This window comes from Felis catus, chromosome A2 (genome assembly GCF_018350175.1).
Source record: "Felis catus isolate Fca126 chromosome A2, F.catus_Fca126_mat1.0, whole genome shotgun sequence".
NCBI classification, from domain to species: domain Eukaryota; kingdom Metazoa; phylum Chordata; class Mammalia; order Carnivora; family Felidae; genus Felis; species Felis catus.
Window position 1 is genome coordinate 75,950,722 of NC_058369.1, and position 24,514 is coordinate 75,975,235.

The window sequence follows — 24,514 nt, forward strand, 5'->3', positions numbered from 1 at the left end:
GGAAGGAAGCCCCTCCTTATTACCCTGTCTACACTCTACCTGTGCTAACAGCTTCACGTGCCCAGTCTTCTGTCACCCTGCCTACACTGACAAAATTAGATGGGAAGTATGAGCCCCGGTAAATCAGACACCATGAAAAAGTGCAGATCATTGGTGGAATGTCAGGATTACCTAGGGTGACAAGAAGTCTGTGTGCCGGTCCATCAGAAGAGTGTCATCAGAGTGGACTGAAGGTACAGTATCTGAACAGTCCTGGTCATATGACTTGCAACTCATGAAGCAGCTACTTGGAATGAACTTGATATGAAATAGGGGAACCCCTCACCCACAGAATAAGAGTATGTTTGGCAGCCATTGTATGCGTGTGTGCAGATGGATTTTTCTTTCATTAGCTGTGACCTTTTGGAAGTGAGCAAAGTTGGCTGTGGTGTAACTGCCCCTATTTTATCATGCAGCACCCCAGCCACCACTTGCACAGCCCCAACCAGTAGGGGCCGGTTTGACTTCAAGCCTTTTCCAGGAATCAACCACATTTGACAGAGCACATAGACCAGAAAAAACCCTGAGAAAACAAAACACCAGCCCCTTCCTGCCCCCCACACTGTCCCCTGCACCACCGCCCTCCCCCTCTCTGCACCTGCCAGTGCAGAGCAGAGCCCGCAGGGCTGCCCAGGTCGGGTTGGGGAAGGGAGGGGCTGAGGATCGGAAGCCACAGGGGACACTGGCTAGGAGTGCCCGGCACTGAAATCAGCCCACACGGCTTTCAGTCATTTAGTAGTTTCCCCTGTTTGCCTCTGTGCTTTCCACATCTCTGCGCAGTTCCAGATCTCTATGTAGAGGCCCAGGCACTCGGCCTAAAGAAGTCTGATCAAACTCCCAAGAATCAAGGAGTAGATGGAAATTAAATTTTCTCTTTCTTGTATCTGGTGGATCTTATGTTGTTTCCACAGAGGCTCTTCTATTTGTTTTTCAAAAGCAGCTGTTTCACAGAAACTGAAGCTGATTGCAAATAAAGAAAAGATCCTCCCCATTTTTAAATGAGACATTGTTTTCATTCTCAGATATAAAATTTTTTACTTTAAATGCATTCATTAGCACAAATAGAAAAAAAATAAACAGTCATTTATTCTTTTCCCCACCTACCACATCCTGAACATTTTGTTTTATACCCATGTTTGTAGAAATGTATGCACACATATAAATGAGTGTCATACTTCGTGTGTGTGTGTGTGTGTGTGTGTGCATGTATGTATTATTTCTTTAAAATTTTTTTAACGTTTACTTATGTTTGAGACAGAGAGAGACAGAGCATGAATGGAGGAGGGTCAGAGAGAGGGAGACACAGAACCTGAAACAGGCTCCAGGCTCCGAGCTGTCAGCACAGAGCCCGACACGGGACTCGAACTCACGGACCGCGAGATCATAACCTGAACTGAAGTCAGCTGCTTAACCGACTGAGCCACCCAGGCGCCCCATGTATGTATTATTTCTAAAGTAGAGCTGCGCCAGTAGATGAAAATGCTGTTGACCACTTCATGTGCCCAGCGTAATTGTCTCATCTCATCCACACGACTCCAGGAGATGTGTCACTCTAAGTCCACTTTACAAATGAGAAAATTATGGCACAGGGAGTTCAAGGAACTGTAGACCCAAGATTTAAACCCAGGCACTTAGGGTTCAGAGTCCAAACACTTAACCCTTCCACCACCCTACCTATCCAGTGTTAGTGCAGCTCTCATGCGGTTCTTGTGACATCAGGAAACATGGTGCACGTGTGACACGGGTCCAGGTCTGACACACCCGCCAGTCACATGACATGTGATACTGTCACCACCAGAATGTCTTAAACCAAGTGAGTCTGAATCTGCTGATCTTTGAAGAAGAAATAACCTGGACACCTTCACTGGCCAGTGTCCCCAAAAAAGACATCATAAAGACTCTTTCAGGGCAAGAATTAGAAATGTGGAATTGACCATGATTAGAACCAATGCTGAATTTCTAGGCCCAGTTGTCATGCTGTCTCTTACCTTGGACTCTCAGTTTGATGACACCAAATGAAAGAATACAGAGACAAGAGTAGAGTCTTGATTATTTTACTTGTTCTTTTTAGGAAAAACAGTACAGAATTCATTAACAAAGATAGAGGCCTCAGGGTGTGTAAATTAAAAGGCTTCAAGGAAGTCATCTTGTTAAAGAGCCCCAGGGGACATGACTGGAAGGTGCCTACTGGCTTTTAGGGATTTTAGGGTTTTAGGCTGTTTTAGGGATAACAGCCAATGGAAAAAGGTGGACCTTTTGTGCCACCATGTGTTAGGAACTCTTCCCATTACCAAAGAGTGTGGGTTTCCCAAGCAGATTGACAGTGATAATGGCAGAATAGACCATGCTCTTGAGGAGGAGCAGGAGGTAGGTATAGTAGGCAGAGTTGTTCACGAGATGCAGATGCAGGGCGTCTGAAAAGAAACCATTTATTAATTTCACCTGCTCTTTTGAAAGGCTAGGACTTATTAATGGGAGCGGGGTCACATTATACATTTCCAATGATCTGGGTTGAATTGACTCTCCTTCACCAATACAACCCAGTTGTAAAAACATCTACACCATCGTCAGCACTACCACCACCACAAAGACAACTCAGAATCCAGCTTGCAGGTCAAATCAATCAACAATCTCTGCAAAATTCACTTAGAACTTTCCAAAGTATGAATGGTAAGGTTGCATCTTTAATGAATGGATCCAGTGGGGGGGAAAAAACATTGGTGATAAATAGCTTTTAGCTTCTTGACCCCGTCTCTGTCTCAGAGTAAGAATAACAGCCAATATACATTGGCCACAAACTAAACACCACTGACTTTGAGAGATTTCCACGCAAAACGTTAATCTTATTTAACTTTTCAATAACCTATGAGATTATTATTCTTATTCCCGTTTTATGAATAAATTGAAGACAGAGAAGTAATTTGCCTGATCTTATACCATTAGTAGGTACCCGCAACATGACATTTAAGCAATATTTTCAGCTGTGCTGTAATTCCGCATCTCCACATGCAGTAAGTACCCATCAAACGATTAGCACAAATATAAAGAAGAATTGCTTATTTTGAAGGATATTAGCCATTACATGTTGTGCATTCAGTGAGATTCCTAGGAATCCTTGGAAATTTGGTGGTGTTCACAGTGGGGTGGGTGAAAGTTTTTTGTAAAGAGGACATTATATAGAAAGAAAGAAAGGGGTTAATCCAAAATCTCTGAAACTTTAGGAGGTCATGGCTTATTCACCTGTCTTTCTTGAAAGTCTCATTGTAGCTATGATATTATAGGAAAATAGCTTTTATTATCCTCTGAAGTTTAGAAAGAAATATATGTTGAAATAATTAATGACAACGATGGTGGGACAGACTGACTACTCAACGAACAACAAGGCCAAATCTGTTCCTATGGAAATTTGCTTTACATGCTTTTTCTCTAGAGTTAAGAACTCCAGAATTATTCCCCCTTGGTGTGGAAGGGACCTCAAGTGGTGATACGCTCATAACTCCTTACCCTTAGTCAGGTAATATGTTACATAGGATCCAGAGGCCCCTTGATATTGGACATGGAAGGCAGACCAGCAGGGCTAGAGTCAATGCTCCTCATCACTTTCTTGGTACATATGTTGGGAGAAAGGGCCAGAAACCAGTACTTACAATGTGTCAGCTAAATGAGACACCCAATACTAGACATTCCACATATGGGACCTTATGTCTTCAGTAACTGAGTTAGGTGTTATTTGTGTTATCCCTGCTTGGGTTAGAAAATGTCAGTAATGTACCCACATTCGTGCAATCAATAATTAAAAGACTGGAGTTAAAGTCAGTCTGTGGCACTTGAAGTCTTGCACTCATCCCCCCACCCCGCCCCCATGTGTGCACCTGTCTCAAGACCTTGGCTTTGGGATTTAGAGGAAGAATAAAAACCGAGTAAGTGTATGAGCTCTTGATTCATATGCTCTTGGTTGAAGCCCCAGATCTCTCTGTGTGGCATTGTGCAAGGGACTTAATTAATTTTAGCTCATTGCCATAATGTGTAAAGTGGTAATAAAATCCTTCATAGCGAGTATTAAAAGAATCAGACAAAATGTACTTCCAGGGCACACCATGCCTTCTGTACAATAACCCCTCTGTGTTAGTTCATGTTATTGACTACTAGCAAGAGCGAAGACTCAAAACAAGAAATCTAGAAGCAAGCTGATGTCCTCAGTCATTAGAAACAAAGGCCACAGAAATGAATGAAATCCATTGTTGAAATACTTCAGAGGCCCTTGTTGCACTCCTAATTTATAGTCCTCTCATTCCCAAGCCAGGATGTACTGTGTGAAGACGACCCCTGGGAAATGATGGGCTGACTTAAAATATCACTCAGTCTTTTTGCAAGATCCTGCCATTGTGAGGTTTCTATCTGAAGCCAGGGAAGTTCAAAATGTAAGTTGATCAGGAGGAAAAAATGCTATAGTATAACATAAAGGCAAACATATAGAAAAACTTACCATTTTCATCCTTCAGAGAAGCTTCTGTAGAGTGAATAGCAGTGAGATCTAAAAGAAATGAGAGTGTTATTCCATTGTTCATATCCATTATTTGACACATGTGTGTATTGTGGATGGATGGATGGATGGATGGATAGATAGATAGATGCAATTTGTCAACAGAGAGGAGAGAGGAATTACAAGTAGGAGCCCTGAAATTCCAGAAACGATCGGACTGATTCTATGTAATTCAGTAGATCAATTCATATGTTGTATTTCTGCACATGAACATGCTGAAGTTCATGAATGATGGATTTGTATCTTTTTTTCTCACAACTAGAGGGTCCTTTTTAAGACTATCGTGTTTTCCTTTTGTGCTTGTATCTCCTAACTACAATGCCCACCACAAAGTAGGTATTCTGTAAATACTCATTGAATGGAAAAATAACCAGAAACAGTGGCTGCTATACGGTCATCAGCACCCACTGTTGACACGAAGTGTTGCTACCAAATTCGTAGACACTAGAAACCACAGTAGAATCTTACACGTTGGAAGAAGTCTGGTTTAGGTGGATTTCCTGTCTAAGGAAAGAAAGCAGCCCTACCTTTCAAAGCATATATGCCCCACTATCCCCAGATCCGGCACTCGATTTTCTGGAGTGGAGGTGTTTACGGACGTGACAGCAATGCTGATGAAAGTCAATACCTATTGAGTGATTATTACTGTGCCAGGCACTATATGAAAGGTTCACATGCATTGTCTCATCCGATCCCCCAGTGACACTGATGTGAACTTAACGTGGAGGACTCCGTGTTGCACACAAAGAGATAAGGTTTAGAGAATGTCAGGAACTTGCTGAGAGTCATACCAGTCACCAGCAGAGCCAGCACTCAGAGGACACTCTGGGGGTTTAGATGAGCTAGAGTGTGTGGAAAGTATCTTGTAAAACAATCCATAGAAATAGAACATAACTCCAGGGCACCGGTGTAGCACAGTTGGCTAAGTGTCCGACTCTTGGTCTCAGCTCAGGTCATGATCTCACCGTTCGTGAGTTTGGCACAGAGCCTGCTTGGGATTCTCTCTCTCCCTCTCTCTCTCTCCAACCCCCCTGCCACTTGCTCTCTGTCTCTTTCAAAATAAATAAATAAACTTATAAAAAAAGAGAAACAGAACATAACTGCGCCATCGTGGACTCTCCGACATCATCTCTTCCAGTGTCTTAATTACTCTTAGCAAATGACCTTTTAATTGTAGAAGTTCAGCATTTCAGTGCACTTCCTTGCAGGGATAGAATGATAGGCCAAATCATATTAATAGCTGTCTGGATGTATAAAACCTGAGGTGAGGGTTGTATTTATCTACAGTGTTAAAAAAAAAAGTACAACATATGTACAAGGACAAAATTTGTTAAAAAGATCAGGGACTATTGGATAGAGGAACAAAGAATTGAAAGGCTGTTTTAGTCTATCTTTTTTTTTTTAATTTAAAAAAAATGTTCATTTATTTTTCGGAAACAGAGAAACAGAGAGTGAGCAGGGGAGAGGCAGAGAGAGAGAGAGGGAGACACAAAACCCAAAGCAGACTCTAGGCTCTGAGCTGTCAGCATATAGCCCAATGCAGGGCTCTAACTCACAGACCATGAGATCATGACCTAAGCCAAAATTGGTCGCTCAACTGACTGAGCCACCCAGGTGCCCCTAGTTTGTCTTTTTTCTAATTGCTGTGTTCTTGTCCACACATACATGGTCCTGGTATGCAATTTTATGCACTCCATACAGTAATATTTTGGTGCGCTCTTAAAAAATGAGTTTGACAAAGGACAAAAAAATACTGATTCGAAGGGTCACATGCACCCCAATGTTTATAGCAGTGCTATCGACAATAGCCAAAGTATGGAAAGAGCCCAAATGTCTATTGACTGACAAATGGATAAAGAAGATGTATACACACACACACACACACACACACACACACACATACACACACCACACAATGGAATATTACTCAGCCTTCGAAAAGAATGAAATCTTGCCATTTGCAATGACATGGGTGGAACTAGAGTGTATTTATACTAAGTGAAATAAGTCAGTCAGAGAAAGACAAATACCAGATGATTTCACTCATATTTGGACTTTAAGAAACAAAACAGATGAACGTATGGAAAGGGAAAAGAGAGAGAGAGAGAGAGAAGCAAACCATCAAACCATAAGGGACTGTCAACTATAGAGAAGGAACTGAGGGTTGATGGAGGGAGGTGGGAGCGGGATGGGGAAATGGGTGATGGGCATTGAAAAGTGCACTTGTGATGAGCACGGGGTGTTGTATGTAAGTGATGAATCACTAAATTCTAGTCCTGAAGTCAATTTTACCATATATGTTAGCTAACTAGAATTTAAATAAAACCTTGAAATTTAAAAAAAATGGATTTGAGGTATAGGCTTTGGGAAAAATCTCCAAGAAGGAAAATGTTAGTATAATTATGTTAAATGTTAAAAAATCCTCAAGAGCCGACTTTAAAGTGCTTTAAAAATCTCTTTCTTTTCCATACAATGATTTTATTCATCATATTGTGTACCTGAAACTAATATAACACTGTATGGTAACTAACAGAAATTCAAATGAAAAGGTAAAAAAAGCTAAATAAAATCTGTTACCCTGCATTGATCGACATAAAGACAGTAAGGTAACAATGCTCATAATAAATTTGTGTGTGCGTGTCCTAGGTGCTCTTTCTCAATCCAGGTTGGTCAAAAACGTGGACAAGATGAGTTTAATCTCTCTTCAGAATCACTTCATTCTTTTGTGCTTTCATGTGTATGTATACATATAAAAATATACAAGCTTTGGGGCACCTGGGTGGCTCAGTTGGTTAAACGACCGACTTCAGCTCAGGTCATGAACTCGCAGTTTGTGAGTTCGAGCCCCACGTCGGGCTCTGTGCTGACAGCTCAGAACCTTGAGCCTGCTTCAGATTCTGTGTCCCTCCATCTCTCTACCCCTCCCCTGCTCACACTCTGTGTCTGTCTCTCAATAATAAACGTTAAAAAAATGTAAAAAAATATAAGCTTTAATCAAAAACAAAAACAACAAGGAAAAAATTTCCAAGAAACAGCAATAGAAATTTTCTAGAATTGCATTAACAGAAATGTCCTCATCCTTACTTCTCCTTTACCGTAATCATCACTGTGGAACTTAAAATACATTTTACATTTCTCTGATCACTAGAAAACCGAAACCTCACAGGACACTTCAGCCCAGTGGTTACGTTAAATTTATGCTTTGCTCATTTGGTTCCTGCCTGTTTCTTAGCCATAAAAAGTTATGGCTGTCTATGTGATCTTACTTTAGTTAAGTTTTAGGAAAGAATATACATAAATGCAATAAATATATGAAAAAATTCATCCATATCATGTTTCCAACAGCAAGGATTGTCATCAAGATAATTTCATTCGCTCTTCATCACCGACCAGGTGAAAGCAAAGGTTTGGCCCTAGTTTGATCATTGGACGAACTAAGAATCTGTCAAATAAAAATTCAACCAAATAAATGTTAAAGACCTAACTGGCTGTGTTAACTGATCTATTCATGAATCAGGGAGCATCGTATCCAGCAAGCAGAGGGGAGCTCGGAAGGGCCGCAGGAGTGGGGAAGTTTTTTCAGATAGAGAGGGAATGAAAAAGAAATTATTAGCAAAGAACATTGTTTTAGGCAAAGGGACCAGAGTCGATCAGTAAACTCCCTAGTGCGAGCCAGGAAATGCCCATGTTCCCTGGTTTAAGGCTACATTTCTGGGGGTTGAAACTGCAGCTGGGCAGGGATGAAGTCTTGGTTTACTGGTTTGGGGCCTTAAGGTGAGTGAGGCCATTTTGAGCCTGTGGTCTTCTTTTTAACAGCGCTGCCTTTTGATCAGACTCCCGGTTTAACTTAACGGAGGGATCACAATTGAAGGCATTAACCGCACTCAGCAACCTCTCTGAGGTTCTCACAGTTTTTGTGGTTGCTCTTGTGATATTCACAGGTCTTGACCTTTTGGCCTGTGAATGTTCACAGGTTACCACTTCAGCTTTACTGTTTTTGAGTTGGTCATTCTGTTTTCTTTCTTTCTTTCTTTCTTTCTTTCTTTCTTTCTTTCTTTCTTTTTTTCTGACGTTCTCATCTTAGAGAGGTCATTAGTTTGCAGGTTACCAGCTCCGAACTTGCATTTAAAGCTTTTGAGAGAACATAAGGCACCAGACAGCATATTGTGATTACAATAAACAGGATAATTCCTCATGTTTGGAGTGCAATTTGAAGCCATGCTTCCCAAGGCTCAAAGCAATGAAAATCACATAAGTAATAAAGACCCTGCAGAAGGAATCATTCATTTAGGCCAAGTGGCTTGCTCAGTGATCGAATGTCATTGACTTTTAACTTCCCCAGAAGTGTTAATCCGGGAATAGCAGGCAGTGTTGACTACAGCACAGACCCAACCTTGCTCAGCTAAGAGATCATCAAGGGCTATCTTATTTTCAAGAATTGCTTTGGCCAGAGTCTAAAGATTTTTGTTGGGCAGCCATTGCTTTAGTAAGAGATTCTGCACCAATTTTCAGAATGAAACAGAAGGTCTTGATCACATCTCCCTTACATTGATCCCTGACCAGGGAAGTAAGGCCCAGCCAAAGGAGTGAATCCTGGTCGTGAAAGCTTCCTGGGAGGTCCCTTCTAACTCAGGATGTAAATTGAGGGACGTCAACCAATGAGATGTCTTATTTAGCTTGAGAAAAGTTAAGACCAGTGTTAGATTTTCTCCCAGCCAGAAATAAAAGGCTGCTCTCAATTCCAGAGTTCACCCCCCTTGGCTGTGACCTGGGAGATACAGATGAGGGAGTTATCTTTCCAGGCCGTTCGTTGGAAAGAAAAGAAGGCGAAAAGGTTTCACATTTGGTTGAAGTGTGAGATCTTGATCCATTGTCTTGGGCAAAAACACCCTACCTGCATGTCAGCTACATCACTTTCTTTCAGTTTGACTCAGAGATGTCCAGTGTCTGTGTAAGACCCAGTGACAGGTGGAGACTTCTGTAGCTGTGTGATGTGCACCTGAGTGTTATAGCAGGAGCACTCGGTAAGGTCCCTCTTCTACTGGAGTTCAGTGGCTCTCTTACTCTGATGATGTGTCTAAAATACCTAATCATCAGGCTATAAACTGTGACCGACAGGATCCTTTTAATTACGATTCAGGAAAGCTTCTGTAACCTGTTGATGACCGGCTTGAGCATAAGACATTGGAGACAGTAGCTGGTCTGACTAGCATGAGACACAAAGATCAGCAGAAGATTGTACACTGAGAGCTTTCCAAGAACTGGACAAGGTTTTCCTGAAGGCGCCTATGATTTGCCTGGTGAAGCAGAAGATGCGCCCCAAGGGGGATACCCATTTTCAACACTGTCTTTGCCCCAGTGAGGGTATCAGCCTCTCAGCAGGGAAAGGCTTTAACCCTTCCAGAAAATGTACAAACAGTAACAAGCGCATGTTAACAAGCCACACTAAGGGGTAGCTGTGTAAAGTGAAGCTGCAGGTGTTCAAAGTGTCCCCAGGGAGGAGGTCTGAAGCTTCTGGAGACAAAAACAATTTTTCCAGGGTTACGGGCCTGACAGGTTAGACATTGATGGTAAACAGTTTTGTTTTATTATAGAAGTCTTTCAACTGATGTCTATTTATAATTTGAATAATCTTAAATGCCCTGATTCAGAAGCAGACTGGTGCCATGTTATAAGAACATCAGGATAGCAAACGTCTGGCAATGAGGGGCCATTTTTTTGTGGAACCAGAATGGACTTTAACTACGTGTGCCACAATCTTACAAACACAACATAAAGAACATCTAGTATGAATTTTTATTTGACAATGCTTCCTGGTAATTTAGCTTATCAAATATACCCAATTAGTTTAGCAAATCCTTTGGAATGTCCCCAGGTAAGGAGACTAAGAAGACCAAAACTCCAAAGAAAAGAAACAGACCCACAAAACCCTTGGTCCTTTTGACATAAAGAAAAGCAAATCTAATGCTGCACCTGCTTATTTTTGATTTGAAAATTCTTCATTCCAATTTTAGTCCTGACCACACATAACATTCCTTTCCAAACATCCCCCCTTTCTTTCTTCTTTTCTTTTTTCTTTCCTTTTCTTTCCTTTCCCTTTCTTTCCTTTCCTTTCCTTTCCTTTCCTTTTTTTCTTCCTTCTTTCTTTCCTTCCTTTCTTTCTTTCTTTCTTTCTTTCTTTCTTTCTTTCTTTTTTTCTTTCTTTTTGAGAGAGAGAGAGAATGAGCAGGAGATAGGCAAAGAGAGAGAGAGAGAGAGAGAGAGAGAGAGAGAGAGAGAGAGAATCTCAAGAAGGCAGCACACCCAGCACAGAGCCAGTTGCCATGCCTGACATGGGGCTCAATCCCAAGACCGTGAGATCATGACCTGGGCCAAAATCAAGAGTCAGATGCTTAACCAACTGAGCCATCCAGGCGCTCCCAATCATCCCATTTTTACAAATCTTTACAAGTTTCTCTTTTAAATTCAGAATTTGTCCTGAGTTTATCCTCTTTAGATGACCGGCCTTGCCTTAGGACAAAGTCCTTTTTTATACCTCAAAAAATACATTTCCCTTCCTCATACATTTTCTTACTAAAAACACACATTTTACTTTCCTTACATTCAGAGTTGTTTCCGTTATTACTTTCAGTGGTCTTAATTACATTTATTAAAATTCTGAACTCTTAGAAACTTTCATTTTTAATGAAAGCTAATATGTAAGCAATTGTGAACTGTTAACCAGCATTCTTAGATTGGCAAATTAATGTACACATTTCAAAAGTTCTAGAAATGTGTATTTCTTCATAAAACAGTCTTCCAGTAAAGCACAAAATACATTTACGAATAGGTCCATGTATATTTTCAGTTTCTCTGCAATAAGGAAACCAAAAGTTGGTAAACCTATGTTCATTAACTAATAATTTAGCATTTTCTCTTACTTGGAAATGATCTAGATAAGATCTAGATATTTAATGAATGTAATTTACTTTTACACTCGAGCCAACACTGTAAAATTTTAAGGATTTAGTTTACCAAAAAGATTTGGGAAACTATTTAAAAATATATTTAACATTTTTCATTTTTAAAATGAAATACGTATTTTTAAAATATCTATTCAATTTACTGGTTCTTAGCACTTTTACTGAAATTACCCATAAAAACTTTATGAGACAATGAAGTCTGTCATTCTCTCAAGCTATTTTCTTTAATATTTTGTAAGAGATCAACTCTACTTATGTAAACCAAGGCACATGAAATAATTTAATTTTAGTGCTGCTAATTCTGAAGACATGTCTATTTTACTTAAACCAACAACTGGATATTTGCCCAGATCATATGAAGTTCAAACGCATTTGGGTTAGTTTTTATCTTTCTGAGACACCATCCGGAGAGGAAAAGATCTCACATTGATGACGTATATTTATGGACACACAGATCACTGCAAAGACCTTAGAGTCACTGGCGTTTATGGAGAAAATGTTAAGATTTGTATTTGTCCCTGGAATTTTTTGTAATGTTTATTTTTTTATTTGGAGAGAGAGCAGAGAAGGCGCAGAGAGAGAGGGGGAGACTGAGAATCCCAAACAGGGTCCGTGCAGTCAGCACGGAGCCGGATGCAGAGTTCGATCCCAAGAACCATGACATGACCTGAGCCAAAATCAAGAGTCTGACACTTAACTGACTGAACCACCCAGGTGCCTCCCTGGAATTACGAAGGACACTGAGCCAGGGTTTAGGCACAAGAACCCTTTAGCAGTTTGTATTTTTTTTTAAAGGCCTCTTTCCCTTAGTTTCCCTCAGTCCCAAGCATTTGTGGGCTGTGTTTACATTTCAAAGATGCGACAAGATAGATCACTTTGAGGACAGAGGAAGAATGCAGGTTCCTCCAAGAAGGACTTTGCTTTCCTAAAGTCAATCATCTATAAGCCTTTTTCTGGAACTAGGAGAAGTTTGGGGGTGGGTGAAGGGACAGGGGAGCTCTGAATTCAGCTGTGTTTCTAGTTCTGTTCACATTTGTCAGGACAGCTGCTCTCAATGTCTCAAAACTTGGATTTTCATGAAATGACAACATAGTTTGATCCAACCTATCCAAGCACATGAGCCTCAATTTGCTTCTTTCCCTCTGGGTGCACAGTTTTAAGTATTTCTGGCAGGCGGAATAACCCCCCTTGGGTGTAAGATGAATATTATCTAAGGATATTACCCTCCCCAGATCCAGGGTCACCCACAGTGACAGCCAGAGGAAGGGAACCCACAGCCGCACATCCCAGGCAGGCAGAGAGCTAAGAGCAGTGACGCAGGATGACACCAGCAAGGAGGCAACGGCTGTCTCTGGGAGAGAAAGGATCCATAAGCAATGGGTGTGGATTTGGAAAGGGTGGGACAACAGGAAATTTTGTTATCCTCTCCGGACCAGGCATGTGGGCAGAGATTCAGAAGGAGAACTGATTCTGCTAAGACTTCCCACCCTTTCCTGGTTCTGCCAGTTTTCCCAGGACCCTTCAGCAGACCTAGGTATTTATCAGAATTTCCACTTGGCTCTTTAAGGGAATTAATGTAACAGTGTGTCAGAAAGTCGCCCAGTTTCTCAACTCTGGGAAGGCCTCATTTGGGGACCCTCCTCTGAAGGTAGATACGGGGGTGTCCGTAAGGCCATTAATACGACTGAGTAGTCTTTTCAGAGAGGAAAGCCAATTCACGCTTGAATGACTGCTCAAAGGAGCAAAGAGTAGAGGAGGAATTAGGTCAGTCTGACAGCTTTTTGTTTTAGTACCTCTTCCGTCTTTAATTTCTCATTAGCCTTTTCCAAAGAATGTTTCATTGAAACCACCTTGGAATTTTAAATCTTTTAGAGGCTTCTGCTTGCTCATTAACAGAAGTGTCCTATTTTATTTAATTTGAGAAATTTTGCTTCTAAATGTGGTTCTTACATGATCTTATCCCTAATTGGAAAATTCCCCGCTATTGTATTTCTAGACTGTAATTGCCCTGAGGGCTGGCAGCAGATCCATAGGACCCTAGCCTTGAATGGAGTTAACCCATACTTCAGTCCGGCCGTATGTCTGCACAAGTGAGGTGTAGCTACATTTCTGTGTTTGTTTTGGGGTCTACAACTTATGGTTATCAACCTAGTTCCTCAGGACACAAGGCAAGCTTAGTAAGATTTTGCCATTTTTGCTAGACATCTGTAACTTCTGGGACTACAGTTTTTAGACAAAAAATAAACGGGTATACAGGAAGGTGCTTGCACTTGACCCTTTAGAATGTAAGGATCCCAATAGCTAAGACTTGGGGCTTCTCAGAGCAGAACTAATGCCCAAAAGTGATGTGTCCTGGAATTGGGGATTGCGTGTGTTTTAAAGTATAGCTCTTTGCACAGAAATTTTCTCGAGGTGGATGGGTGAACTGGTGCCAGTCCAATCTATTCCCTGACCAAGTTATACTATCAAGGGCATGTTCTTGAGGTGGTGAGCATTCTAATATTAGTCTTTAATTGCCTCACAGTCTGTTTTTGTCTAACAGTCCTTATTGCGCCCATCAATTTTGTGGGTTTTTCAGTCTCTGATCCCTGTTAGCAGTAGCCTTTATCTATAAGAAGCAAGAAAAATAATTATGTGCACCTTAGCGTATGCACAGTAACCAAGAGATATCACTGGTTTCTGACCACAGGAAGACTCTTTGTGCGCCATCAATAATTCTCCTGGAAACTTGCTGAAGTTTCCATCCAAGAAACTGTGGTCAGAAAGTTTGGGGCCTTGGCTCTGGACAGATCCTACCTGCTAGTTCACTTGGGCTCTGGGCAAACATGCCAGTTCAAGTGGGGTCCAGACAAAGAAGCCAGCTCACCTGGGCTCTGACAGTAACCCTCTGCCAGCCCAAGCTGACCCACATTGTAAAGGAAAGCCAATTAGATCAGGAGTCTGAAAGCAAAGAGATTGAATCTCAGAACCAACAGGAACTCACCTACAGCCCTTGAAAATGGTGAGGAGGACAGTGAACTCAAGGGGCTCACAGTTACCTCCCCTGGCTGTCTCCTTGTCTCTGATTGCCCCTGGAAGTCCATTTCAGATCCCATCACCGACACCAAATCTGTTAAATAACAAAAATTCAACCAAGTAAATGTTAAAGAGCTAATGGCTGTATTAATCAATTTATGAGTCAGGCAGCATCTGATCTAGCAAGTAGAGGGGAGCTCCAAAGGACCACAGGGAATAAAGGATTTTAACAATAGCGCAGGGAGTGCAGAAAAGGAAAATATTAGCAAGGAATCCATTTTTCTAGGCAATGTAACTCTCCTAAGGGGAAAAGGGGTCAACTGGGAACCTTCATAGTGCTGACCAGGAAATTCCCATGTTCACTGATTAAATGTTACTGCTCTGGGGGTTGAGATTGCACTTGGGTTAGGTATGAAGTCTTGTTTTAGTGATTTGGGGCCTTAAGCTAAGTGTTACCATTTGGGGTCTGTGGTTTTCTTTTCAACAGACCCAAGAAGATGAAGACTGACTTCAGAAATTGAGACTTGTATACAGAAAGCTCTTCACATGTCCTGTTATGTGCTTGTTCCCCACTGCTGAAAAAGTGCTTGCCTAACCATAGGGAAAGCACAAACTGGTTCCTTTTTGGGGCTCTGGTCTGTCATGTCCATGCTCAGGACTTGACTTCTGAGTCTACAGAGTTACTGGATCACAGCTGGGCCAGAGCACATTCAGCTCTGCCCACACTGTCTAAATATGTCCAGCTTCTGGAAAATGGGACTCCTTTGAGATACCATGACTGAATCACGAGTGACCCTGGATATTCACTTTAACGTAGTGGTCCTCCTGGGGACAGTGGTCCGTCCCACCTCCCTCCCAGGCCTGGCGCACGCTCGGACGGCAGGAAGTGTTTGCTGGGCAGCGTTTCCCAGTGGTAGAAATACATCCATTGTGGACAATGGGAGAATGTTTGTACGTGTTAGCTTCACCCAATCTTACTTTCCAAGTTTCACCTAATGGTGGGATATAAAATTCAAATCTAAAAATCCCAAGACCATACTAAAACCTCAGCAGCCAAATTACTATTATTTGTTGAGCTGCAATCTGGCTTTGTCAAATGAACAGCATTTTGTCACCTATAACTCACGTTTCTGGGTTATACTTTGAGTAGATCAGATTGAAGTGAGAGGGACTTTGACTACTGAGTAGAACATTCCTGAAAGATGTATAATTGTTCTTATTTACTTATCAAGTAAGATTTTCTAAAGTGGACTCTCCTTTTGAGTATTTATGGTGGGCAATGTTGTTAGGTGGTTTCATGTGTACTGTTTCATTTAATCCATAGAGTGATCCTCAGAAACATCATTATGACCTTCATATTTCAGATGATGAAAGTGAGGCAAGAAAGGCTAAGTGAATTTTTCTTTTTCTTTGTATGTTCCAAAGCCCATACTATTTTAATTCTATGGGGTAATAGCGAAATATTTGTGCCTCCGTTAAAGGCAACAATATTAAAGAAACATTTCTTTTTGTTTATTTCCCATTAAGACTTGACAGAAAAGGTGGGCTATTCTCATTTTAAAAAGGGGGTTCTGGGAGGTTATATTCATGTTTATATGTACGTACCTTTGTCTATTGAAGGAAAAAGAATCTCTTGATCGACCCCTCCTTTATTACTATCATGTTTGACAACACATTTGTGTTCTTTACCCATTGACTCTTCACTCACGGTCAGCCAGGTGTATTTCATATATGTGTCCTTAGTTTTCATGGTGTTTCCCTGCTGGGATTCCAGAATTGTTTTGCCATTCTTTTCTTTCCAATATATCTCGATAACACCAGGGAAAAAATCCTCAAGAAGACAAAGATATGTTCCAGTCTTATGGAGTTTTCTTTCAGCAATTGAAGGAAGAAAAATTGTAGGCTTTGGGGAAATGTTCTCAACAGGACGTTCATCTGTGGAGGAAGATGGAATAGCAACGAAAACTATTATTAGAGAAATGCAAACATTGCGTGCTTTGGAAGCAGCCCTGAACAGAGTATAAGGAAAGGAAAGTTGCCATAGGATTAGTGCTTACCAGGGCTTTTCATCCACAATGGGTTATGAGGTACTTATTTTCTTACTTTCCATGGGAAAAGAGGTTTAAGCAGTCATGTAACTTGCCCAAAGTCGTAACTACTAAGTGGCATAGCCTGGTTTAAAACTTGGAATTTTTTAAAAACAATACACTGTCATTTGTTTGAATGAGAATCCATTTTCGTGCACACTTCACAATCTATCAAGTTGAACTTTTAGCTTCAAATCAGATCCCATACCCGCTTCTGATACTGAAGTTCTTCTCCTTGATTTCTGATTTTGTAGATCATCTTGCTCTTACGTTTGAACCAATCCAAGATTTTGAGTAGGACAATGTTTAAAGCTGTAGGGGCGCCTGGGTGGCGCAGTCGGTTAAGCGTCCGACTTCAGCCAGGTCACGATCTCGCGGTCCGTGAGTTCGAGCCCCGCGTCGGGCTCTGGGCTGATGGCTCGGAGCCTGGAGCCTGTTTCCGATTCTGTGTCTCCCTCTGTCTCTGCCCCTCCCCCGTTCATGCTCTGTCTCTCTCTGTCCCAAAAATAAATAAACGTTTAAAACAAATTTAAAAAAAAAAGCTGCACTACCAAATTATTTACAGTGCCTTGAATTTAGAAACAATGTGGCACTATTCCCAAAACTTCTATTAAAAAATTATTTTCAGAAATGGTCTTATACTAACCTTATCAAGTAATGTGATGGTCTCGATTTTGTTTTGCTTTAGAAAATGTTCACTAAAGGCACATTTTATATTGGAATTTCATTAGAAGTTGACACATGACTAAAAAGACACCATACTTCAATGCTTAGCATCTACCCCAAATTTGGATCTGTCCTACAAACCTGCTGAACTTGTCATACCCACAATTTTCTTTGATTTCACCTGCTGAATACAGTTATATGTGACTGGTGTAATGTTAACAGATACGGTTCCAGAGTTTCCTGCAGACATGATGTCAAAACATATAACAAAACATCATAGTTCTCAAGGGCATATCTAGCCCATCTCCCAACCACCTCCCTCCATCAGCTTGCATTTTGTTCTCTATCATTGAGTCTTTTGTGGTTTGTTTCCCTCTTTCTCTACCCCCTTCCCATATGTTCATCTGTTTTGTTTCTTAAATTCCACATATGCATGAAATCATATGGTATTTGTCTTCCTCTGATTGACTTATTTCGCTTAGCAGAATATATTCTAGTTCCATCCACTTCATTGCAAATGGAAAGATTTCATTGTTTTTGATGGCTGAGTGATATTTGATTTTATATATATATATATATATATATGAACGATATTTAAGGATATTTAGGAAAAATTATATTATTACTATATATATATATATATATATATATATATATATATATACCACATCTTTATTTTTCATCAGTCAATGGACTTTTGGGCTCTCTCCATAGTTTAAAAGCTATTGTCAGTAATGATGCTATAAACATTGGGGTGCATGTGCCCCTTTGAATCTAAAAAAGATTGATTTCTAATTATACATGATATTGTCATGATTTTCGCCTTCAGTCAGTACATTAAAGATTCCAGTTTTCATAATAGGAAGTTTGGGCTCTTTAGGAATACTTCTGATAATCATAGTTAAGAAAATTTCTGGATGGTAAGACATGACGCTTACCTCCTTTCCCTTTTCCTGAGCTAGATTCTTGAAGTTTCATTCTTTTCAGGATAGAAGGAATCTTGAACTTCCATAATATTATGAATGTGATAGTTAATTGAGCCTTAAATAGTGTACTTGATTATATATGGTTAGTGCTCATATTTTCCATAATTATATGACATGTCTTTTCTTTCAACATTCTTTTTTAAACTTACTAACAGTGTTTTTTTGTGGCCAAAATCATTGTCATGATGCATAAAATAGAAACTAGTTTGCACAATAAATAAACTTGTCCAATACATTTATATACATTCATAATCAAAAGAGTTCAGGTGAGTTGCCTATGTTGTATGTATTTTGTGAAGATGAAGCTATACGAATTCTATATAAATTTACCAAATACCCACCACATATCAGTGTGTTATTTCAAACCTTTATATTAATATTGATTCAAACTTTCTCTATTTTAGTCTTCTCATTATTCTTGTATTAAATAATTATACATATTTCATATGCAAATATGAATTTCAAATTGATGACATTTCTAAGTATTTAAAAGTACAAACTGTAGAGAGAGCCAAAGCATAAGAAACTCTTAAAAACTGAGAACAAACTGTGGGTTGATGGGGGGTGGGAGGGAGGGGAGGGTGGGTGATGGGTATTGAGGAGGGCACCTTTTGGGATGAGCACTGGGTGTTGTATGGAAACCTATTTGACAATAAATTTCATATATTGTAAAAAAGAAGTACATACTGTAACTCTATTTCTCAGTACATTCTAATTATTTTTTTAATTTAATAGTTTTTTAATTTTTTAATTTAATACTTTTTAATTTTTTTTAATTTTAATTTTTTAATTTAATAGTTTTCGATCTTTAATTGTTTTTCTAATAAATACAAGCATGAGGCCCACACTTGTTTGTGTTAGAGATGATACCAATTAAGGTAAAGGGTAAATTTTAATGTATATAGAACAACTACAAAAATACAAAAAAAATACGTCTTAATTTCATTTTTGTTGCTAAAAGAGGAAAAAGTCCACTAAAAAGACACAAACACCTCTAAATTCAAGTCTTTCATGTATTGGTGGATGCTAAGCTAAATTTCCATTGGAGCAATAAAATGTACAGCTGGGGCCCCTGGCAAATTTCTTCTCTGTCAGGATGATTGGCTGCAGACCATCCTCCATACTGGATACAATTCTCCCTTTAGGTTCAAGATGGGGCAACTTCTATCTTGTACCTATTGGCATATGTCTCACAGACAATGTGCCAAATATTTTACTCACAGTCTCATTTAATTCTGGTCTACCCCTTCTAAATACATATTGTTATCCCATCTTATGGATTATGAAACTGAGGCCAGAAGATAGTCACCCAAGTTCACATATGCAGTAAGTGGTGGAAACAGACCTCTAGGTCAGCCGGAGTCCAAAGCCCAAGCTCTCTGACAGCGACATTTCACCATCAGAAAAGGAAATGTGTCAACTCACAAAACTTACCTAACATGATCAACCTAATTCTTGGGCCAAATGGGCTTTCATGACAATTACACATGTTGTATGTGAGCATTTTATTATAGTCCACATGGACACAAAGTCAGACACTATTACAGTATTTGCACAATGTTGTCTATGCTGACCTTTACCATAAGAATTGATATTAAAATCTCTCCTAAGATTTCCACATCTAAGCCCCATCCCAATCCTCTTTTTTCTAAACATTCTTAAATATTATTCCAATTTGATTGTTTCTTGCCTTCTTTCTTTTATCTTGAAAAAATTGCCATTTTCTGTTACTTACCTATGAAAGCAAATGTTGTTCCATCACTAAAAAGTTTTACAAAATAATTCCATAGGGGTACCTGATAGCTCAGTTAGTTAAGCGTCCGACTCTTGATTTTGATTCAGGTCATGGGATTAAGCCCCACGTCGGGCTTTGCCCTGACAGTGCAGAGCCTGCTTGGGATTCTCATTCTCCCTTGCTCTCTATCCCTTCCCCACTCTCTCTCAAAATAAATAAATAAACCTTAAAAATAGAATAAAATAATTTCACAGTGATTCCACCCATATCAAATCTTTAGTGTGATTTATCTTCTCTGAGTCCTTTGAATTCAGTGAACTATGATGGCCTCCAATTGAAGAGACCAGGATTCAGATTCTGATTCATTTGGGGTTTTTTATTTGTTTGTTTAATGTTTATTTATTTTTGAAAGAGAGAGAGAGAAAGAGAGCCCATGAACAGGGGAGGGGCAGAGAAAGAGGGAGACAGAGGATCCGAAGCTGGCTCCAAGTTGACAGTAGAGAGTTCGATTTGGGGCTTGAACTCACAAACAGCAAAATCATGACCTGAGCCAAGTTAGATGCTTACCTGACTGGACCACCCAGGTGCCCCCTGATTCATTTTGGTTATGACAAGTTCTGTGGATGAACAAATCAAGTAAATTAAAATCTTTGCTACTTTGTTTATTTTAAAAGGATGATGTTAGTGTGAATCAATTCAACACTCCACCAGGTGCTGAAGTGAGTCGAATATGAAACAAGATCTGGAGGGGCGCCTGGGTGGCACAGTTGGTTAAGCCTCTGACTTCAGCCAGGTCACGATCTCGCGGTCCGGGAGTTCGAGCCCCGTGTCAGGCTCTGTGCTGATGGCTCAGGGCCTGGAGCCTGTTTCCGATTCTGTGTCTCCCTCTCTCTCTGACCCTCCCCCGTTCATGCTCTGTCTCTCTCTGTCCCAAAAATAAATAAACGTTGAAAAAAAATTAAAAAAAAAAAAGAAACAAGATCTGGAAAGCGATATGATGAAACCTGCTATGGCACGGCGAGATTATAATTGCTACCATTATTAATAACAATTGTTTGTGTTGATTGTGTGCTCCAACACATTTTAATCTCATGGGACCAAACCTTCCCTTACTAATTGGAAGACAATATTTGGGGATACCAATTAGATCTATGTCAATGAAACATGGAGACTCATTCCTTCATTTGCACCCCAGGTTGCTCTGCTATGTCTGGAATTCACTGAGCCATCACCACTGGAAATGTAACTGACACACCAGTTAATAGGCAATCACTTGTCTTGTCCACTGCATTTCCAGTGTTAAAAAAGTCAAAGGGAACATTGGCTAAAGCCTAGCAATACGGGGCCAGTTCATGGAAATGCTTCACCTGTGTGGTCCAAAGCAAATGACTCTTTTCCCCACCACTGGCATAATCTATGTGCATTCCAAGCTTTCACTGGAAATTTCTTCCTCAAACTGACTTCCTTCCAGATCATGCCCAAAGTTTGGCTTGAATCTCCCACAGTGGGCCTTCATGGCCGAATGACCAGATCAATGGCTGGTTGCCCGGTCCTCCAAACCTCCTATTGTCACGTTAGATCCCTAGGCTGTCACCTGCCTATGTCTGCTGAAGGTCACCATCCGTGAATGACATTAAATATCATGGCGCCCACAGTAATGATGCAGTTGTAGCATCTAATGCATTTGTTTGAAGACCATTTCTTCCATTTTATAAAATGGATATGGACAGCAATGCCCACGATTTCACTTCATGACAATATTCCCCCTAAAGGACTCATGCACTGAAGTACTTTTCTCATTTTGTGGTGGAAAGACACAACATATTTGAAAGTTTGTGGTGCCTCATTTTACCAGTTAATAAAAAGTGTGTACTCCATCACATTTTTCTCCTACCTTTGAACATAAAAGTTTACCCTGTGTTTCTTGCTAGATAACCATGGACCATTTTTCCTCTGTTTTCTTTAGTGCTTTTGATCTTTTATTTTTATCTCATGGCCTAACTATATTTTATTTGAGGTCTTCTCAAATAGATTCTGGAAATAAGCAGTGTGAGTATATGAGAAACAGTTTGTGCATTCGAGCTTGATTTTTCTTCTGCCCCAGAGCTTGATAGTTTAGGACGGTCTACCCCGAAGGTGACATGAAAAATGGGAGAAGATGCTAATCCTCTCTGTGATAGAGACACAAAACACATGATATTCAAACACACTGAGACGCCACAGAATAAGGTGAATCTTCAATTCCCAACATCATCCCTCACAAAACAGGGGTTGCCTTATGTTTCAGTCTGGGGCAACCTCTCATATTAAAAGAGATTCTTCCAATATTCTGCTTTGATGAAACAGTAGTACTTGGCAAGATATCAGCCTGAAATAAACTCAATTTCTGCTAGTTTTAGAGATAACACTGGTAAAAGACAATAAAGAAGTTTACTATTAGGTTTGGTAAATAGTACTTGGAACTAAAGTCTCTATATTTTATGCTTATTGCATAAATATATGACTGCATAAATGAAATAAATAGTTTTCTTTTATTTCATAAATAGGCAATTGTCTCTTCCAATAAAATATCCAGTGACATCATCATAAGGAGATCCCCAAACAGACACTCCAATCCTGTGATGACTCAGAAATTTGCTCTGGAGTAGATGCATGTGGAGGCCCTGAACAAAATTTTGGATGAAATGTGAGGGCACAAAAAAAAGATCTCTCAACTCATATTATAAAAAAGATACACTTTTTAATTTGTGGGTATAACCCAATAAAGGTATAAAATATTATAAATGAATATTTCATTTTGCATCTATGTCATTGTAAGTTTGTATGATCGAGTTGCAAATCCCCCCCCCCTTTTTACATCCAGGTATTTGTACTGAAAAATTAAAGATCATCTTATACTCAGGTTGGCAATATTTGAAGTAATGCTTCTTACATTCTAATCATTTTTACAATTATTTGAACGGTGAATCTTGGAAATTAAAAGTATTCTGGAAATCTGACCATTTGTTTTAAGTGTCCTATAGACTAGATTGTAACTAATACATTTTTTTCTGTATTCCTGATTCTATGCAGAACTGCAGTGGGTGGTAACTGGAATTCTGAAGAATTGGCTTTTTTCTTATTACTGACCATGTCCCAACCCATACGGAGCTAATTCCATATTTAATTTCATTTAGTTCTAACCGCATCCACTTGAAATAGTTGTTACATTGACAGAACGAATGAATGGAAATATAGCAAATGTTAACAGTAATAAGTGTTGCTATGAGATTTCAATTTTTTCTTTATTTTTTCTCTTTTCCAATTTTTTTCATTTTAGACATGTATTCTTTTTATAATTTTAAGAAAGCAATGACCAGTGAAACAAAATTTATTGGTTGAAGGATAATTATACACATGACAGATTCAGATTCAAAGTTCACATTTTTGTCTGCACCACTCTCTCCTAAAAACACATTTTTAGGACCTCATGAATTATAACTGTGTCACTATTTTTTAATTGGATTGATGCAATTTACACCGAGTAGATAGTCAGTTGGAAAAAAGAGGACCGGAAATTTCTTTTTCAGTTTATGAATTTATTCGTGCCTGTGATCAAAACCACTAAGGAAACCATAATATATCATTTTTTCTTCATTTTTCCAATGCTTTTACCAGCATTGTGAAAATTCCTTGAAAACTTTTTTGACTAGATGCTGCAGGCTCAAAAAATCCCTGTGAGATGTTCTCCCTCATCCAGGAAAAAAATTCCTCTCTAAGGCTAATGAAGAATGAATACATTTACTAGCCTGAATTTAGAAAGAAACAAACCCAGCGTATGACATTCCCGATTATGTCTGCACAGGTAAATGTGTTGGTACCGGATAAGAATCACCTTCCGACAAAATGACAAGTTTATCAAGTTTTTGCTCATTCTTTCCTACTGGTTATTTTGGAATCAAATAAGCAATACAAATATCTTTACACATCTTTCAGCACAGAAATCCCACAGGGACCTAACATCCCCTCCCCTCAGGGACCCCCAGTTGGTCTAGCAAGTTAGCTCCTTGTCAATGTCGCCCACGCAAGCTCAGGCGGCAACTACTCCCAAGGACTGGGACACAGTCACCTACCTCTCCAAGGATCCTGCTGCCATTTGTGACCAAAGCTGAGCCGACACCAGAACCTAGCCTGCTGCCCCTGCATCGCCCGCCTCCCCTCCCTACGTTATACGGAAGAATGAAAGAATATTTACCTGTAATCCAGATCTCAGGTTTGGGAGGAGGATTTTTTTTTTTGTAGATCCCCCATCCATAATAGCCCACTGTCTGAAAACCTTTTACAGAAATCTCCCTTTGTGCCTCTTTTAAAATCTCACCTATATTTTTTACTATTTAAACACATAAAAATTGGTCCTGCTAATATTAACAAAGATGAATCACAAGGAAAATCACATTAGATACGAACCCAGTCAAGAATGGATGGACTGACCCCTCTCTGTC

At 39.8% G+C, this 24,514-nt stretch overlaps 1 protein-coding gene across 1 annotated transcript; it reads right to left on the minus strand.

The window, feature by feature from the left end:
* Positions 1-2,248: 2,248 nt before the first annotated feature.
* On the minus strand, positions 2,249-24,227 carry TARP (TCR gamma alternate reading frame protein). Its single transcript, XM_045052201.1, has 5 exons — positions 24,146-24,227; positions 16,165-16,494; positions 14,528-14,653; positions 4,526-4,573; positions 2,249-2,453 (listed from the first exon to the last, which is right to left on the minus strand). The coding sequence occupies exons 1-5, from the start codon at positions 24,216-24,218 to the stop codon at positions 2,311-2,313; spliced, it is 720 nt and encodes a 239-aa protein (XP_044908136.1). The 5' UTR covers positions 24,219-24,227; the 3' UTR covers positions 2,249-2,310.
* Positions 24,228-24,514: the final 287 nt, after the last annotated feature.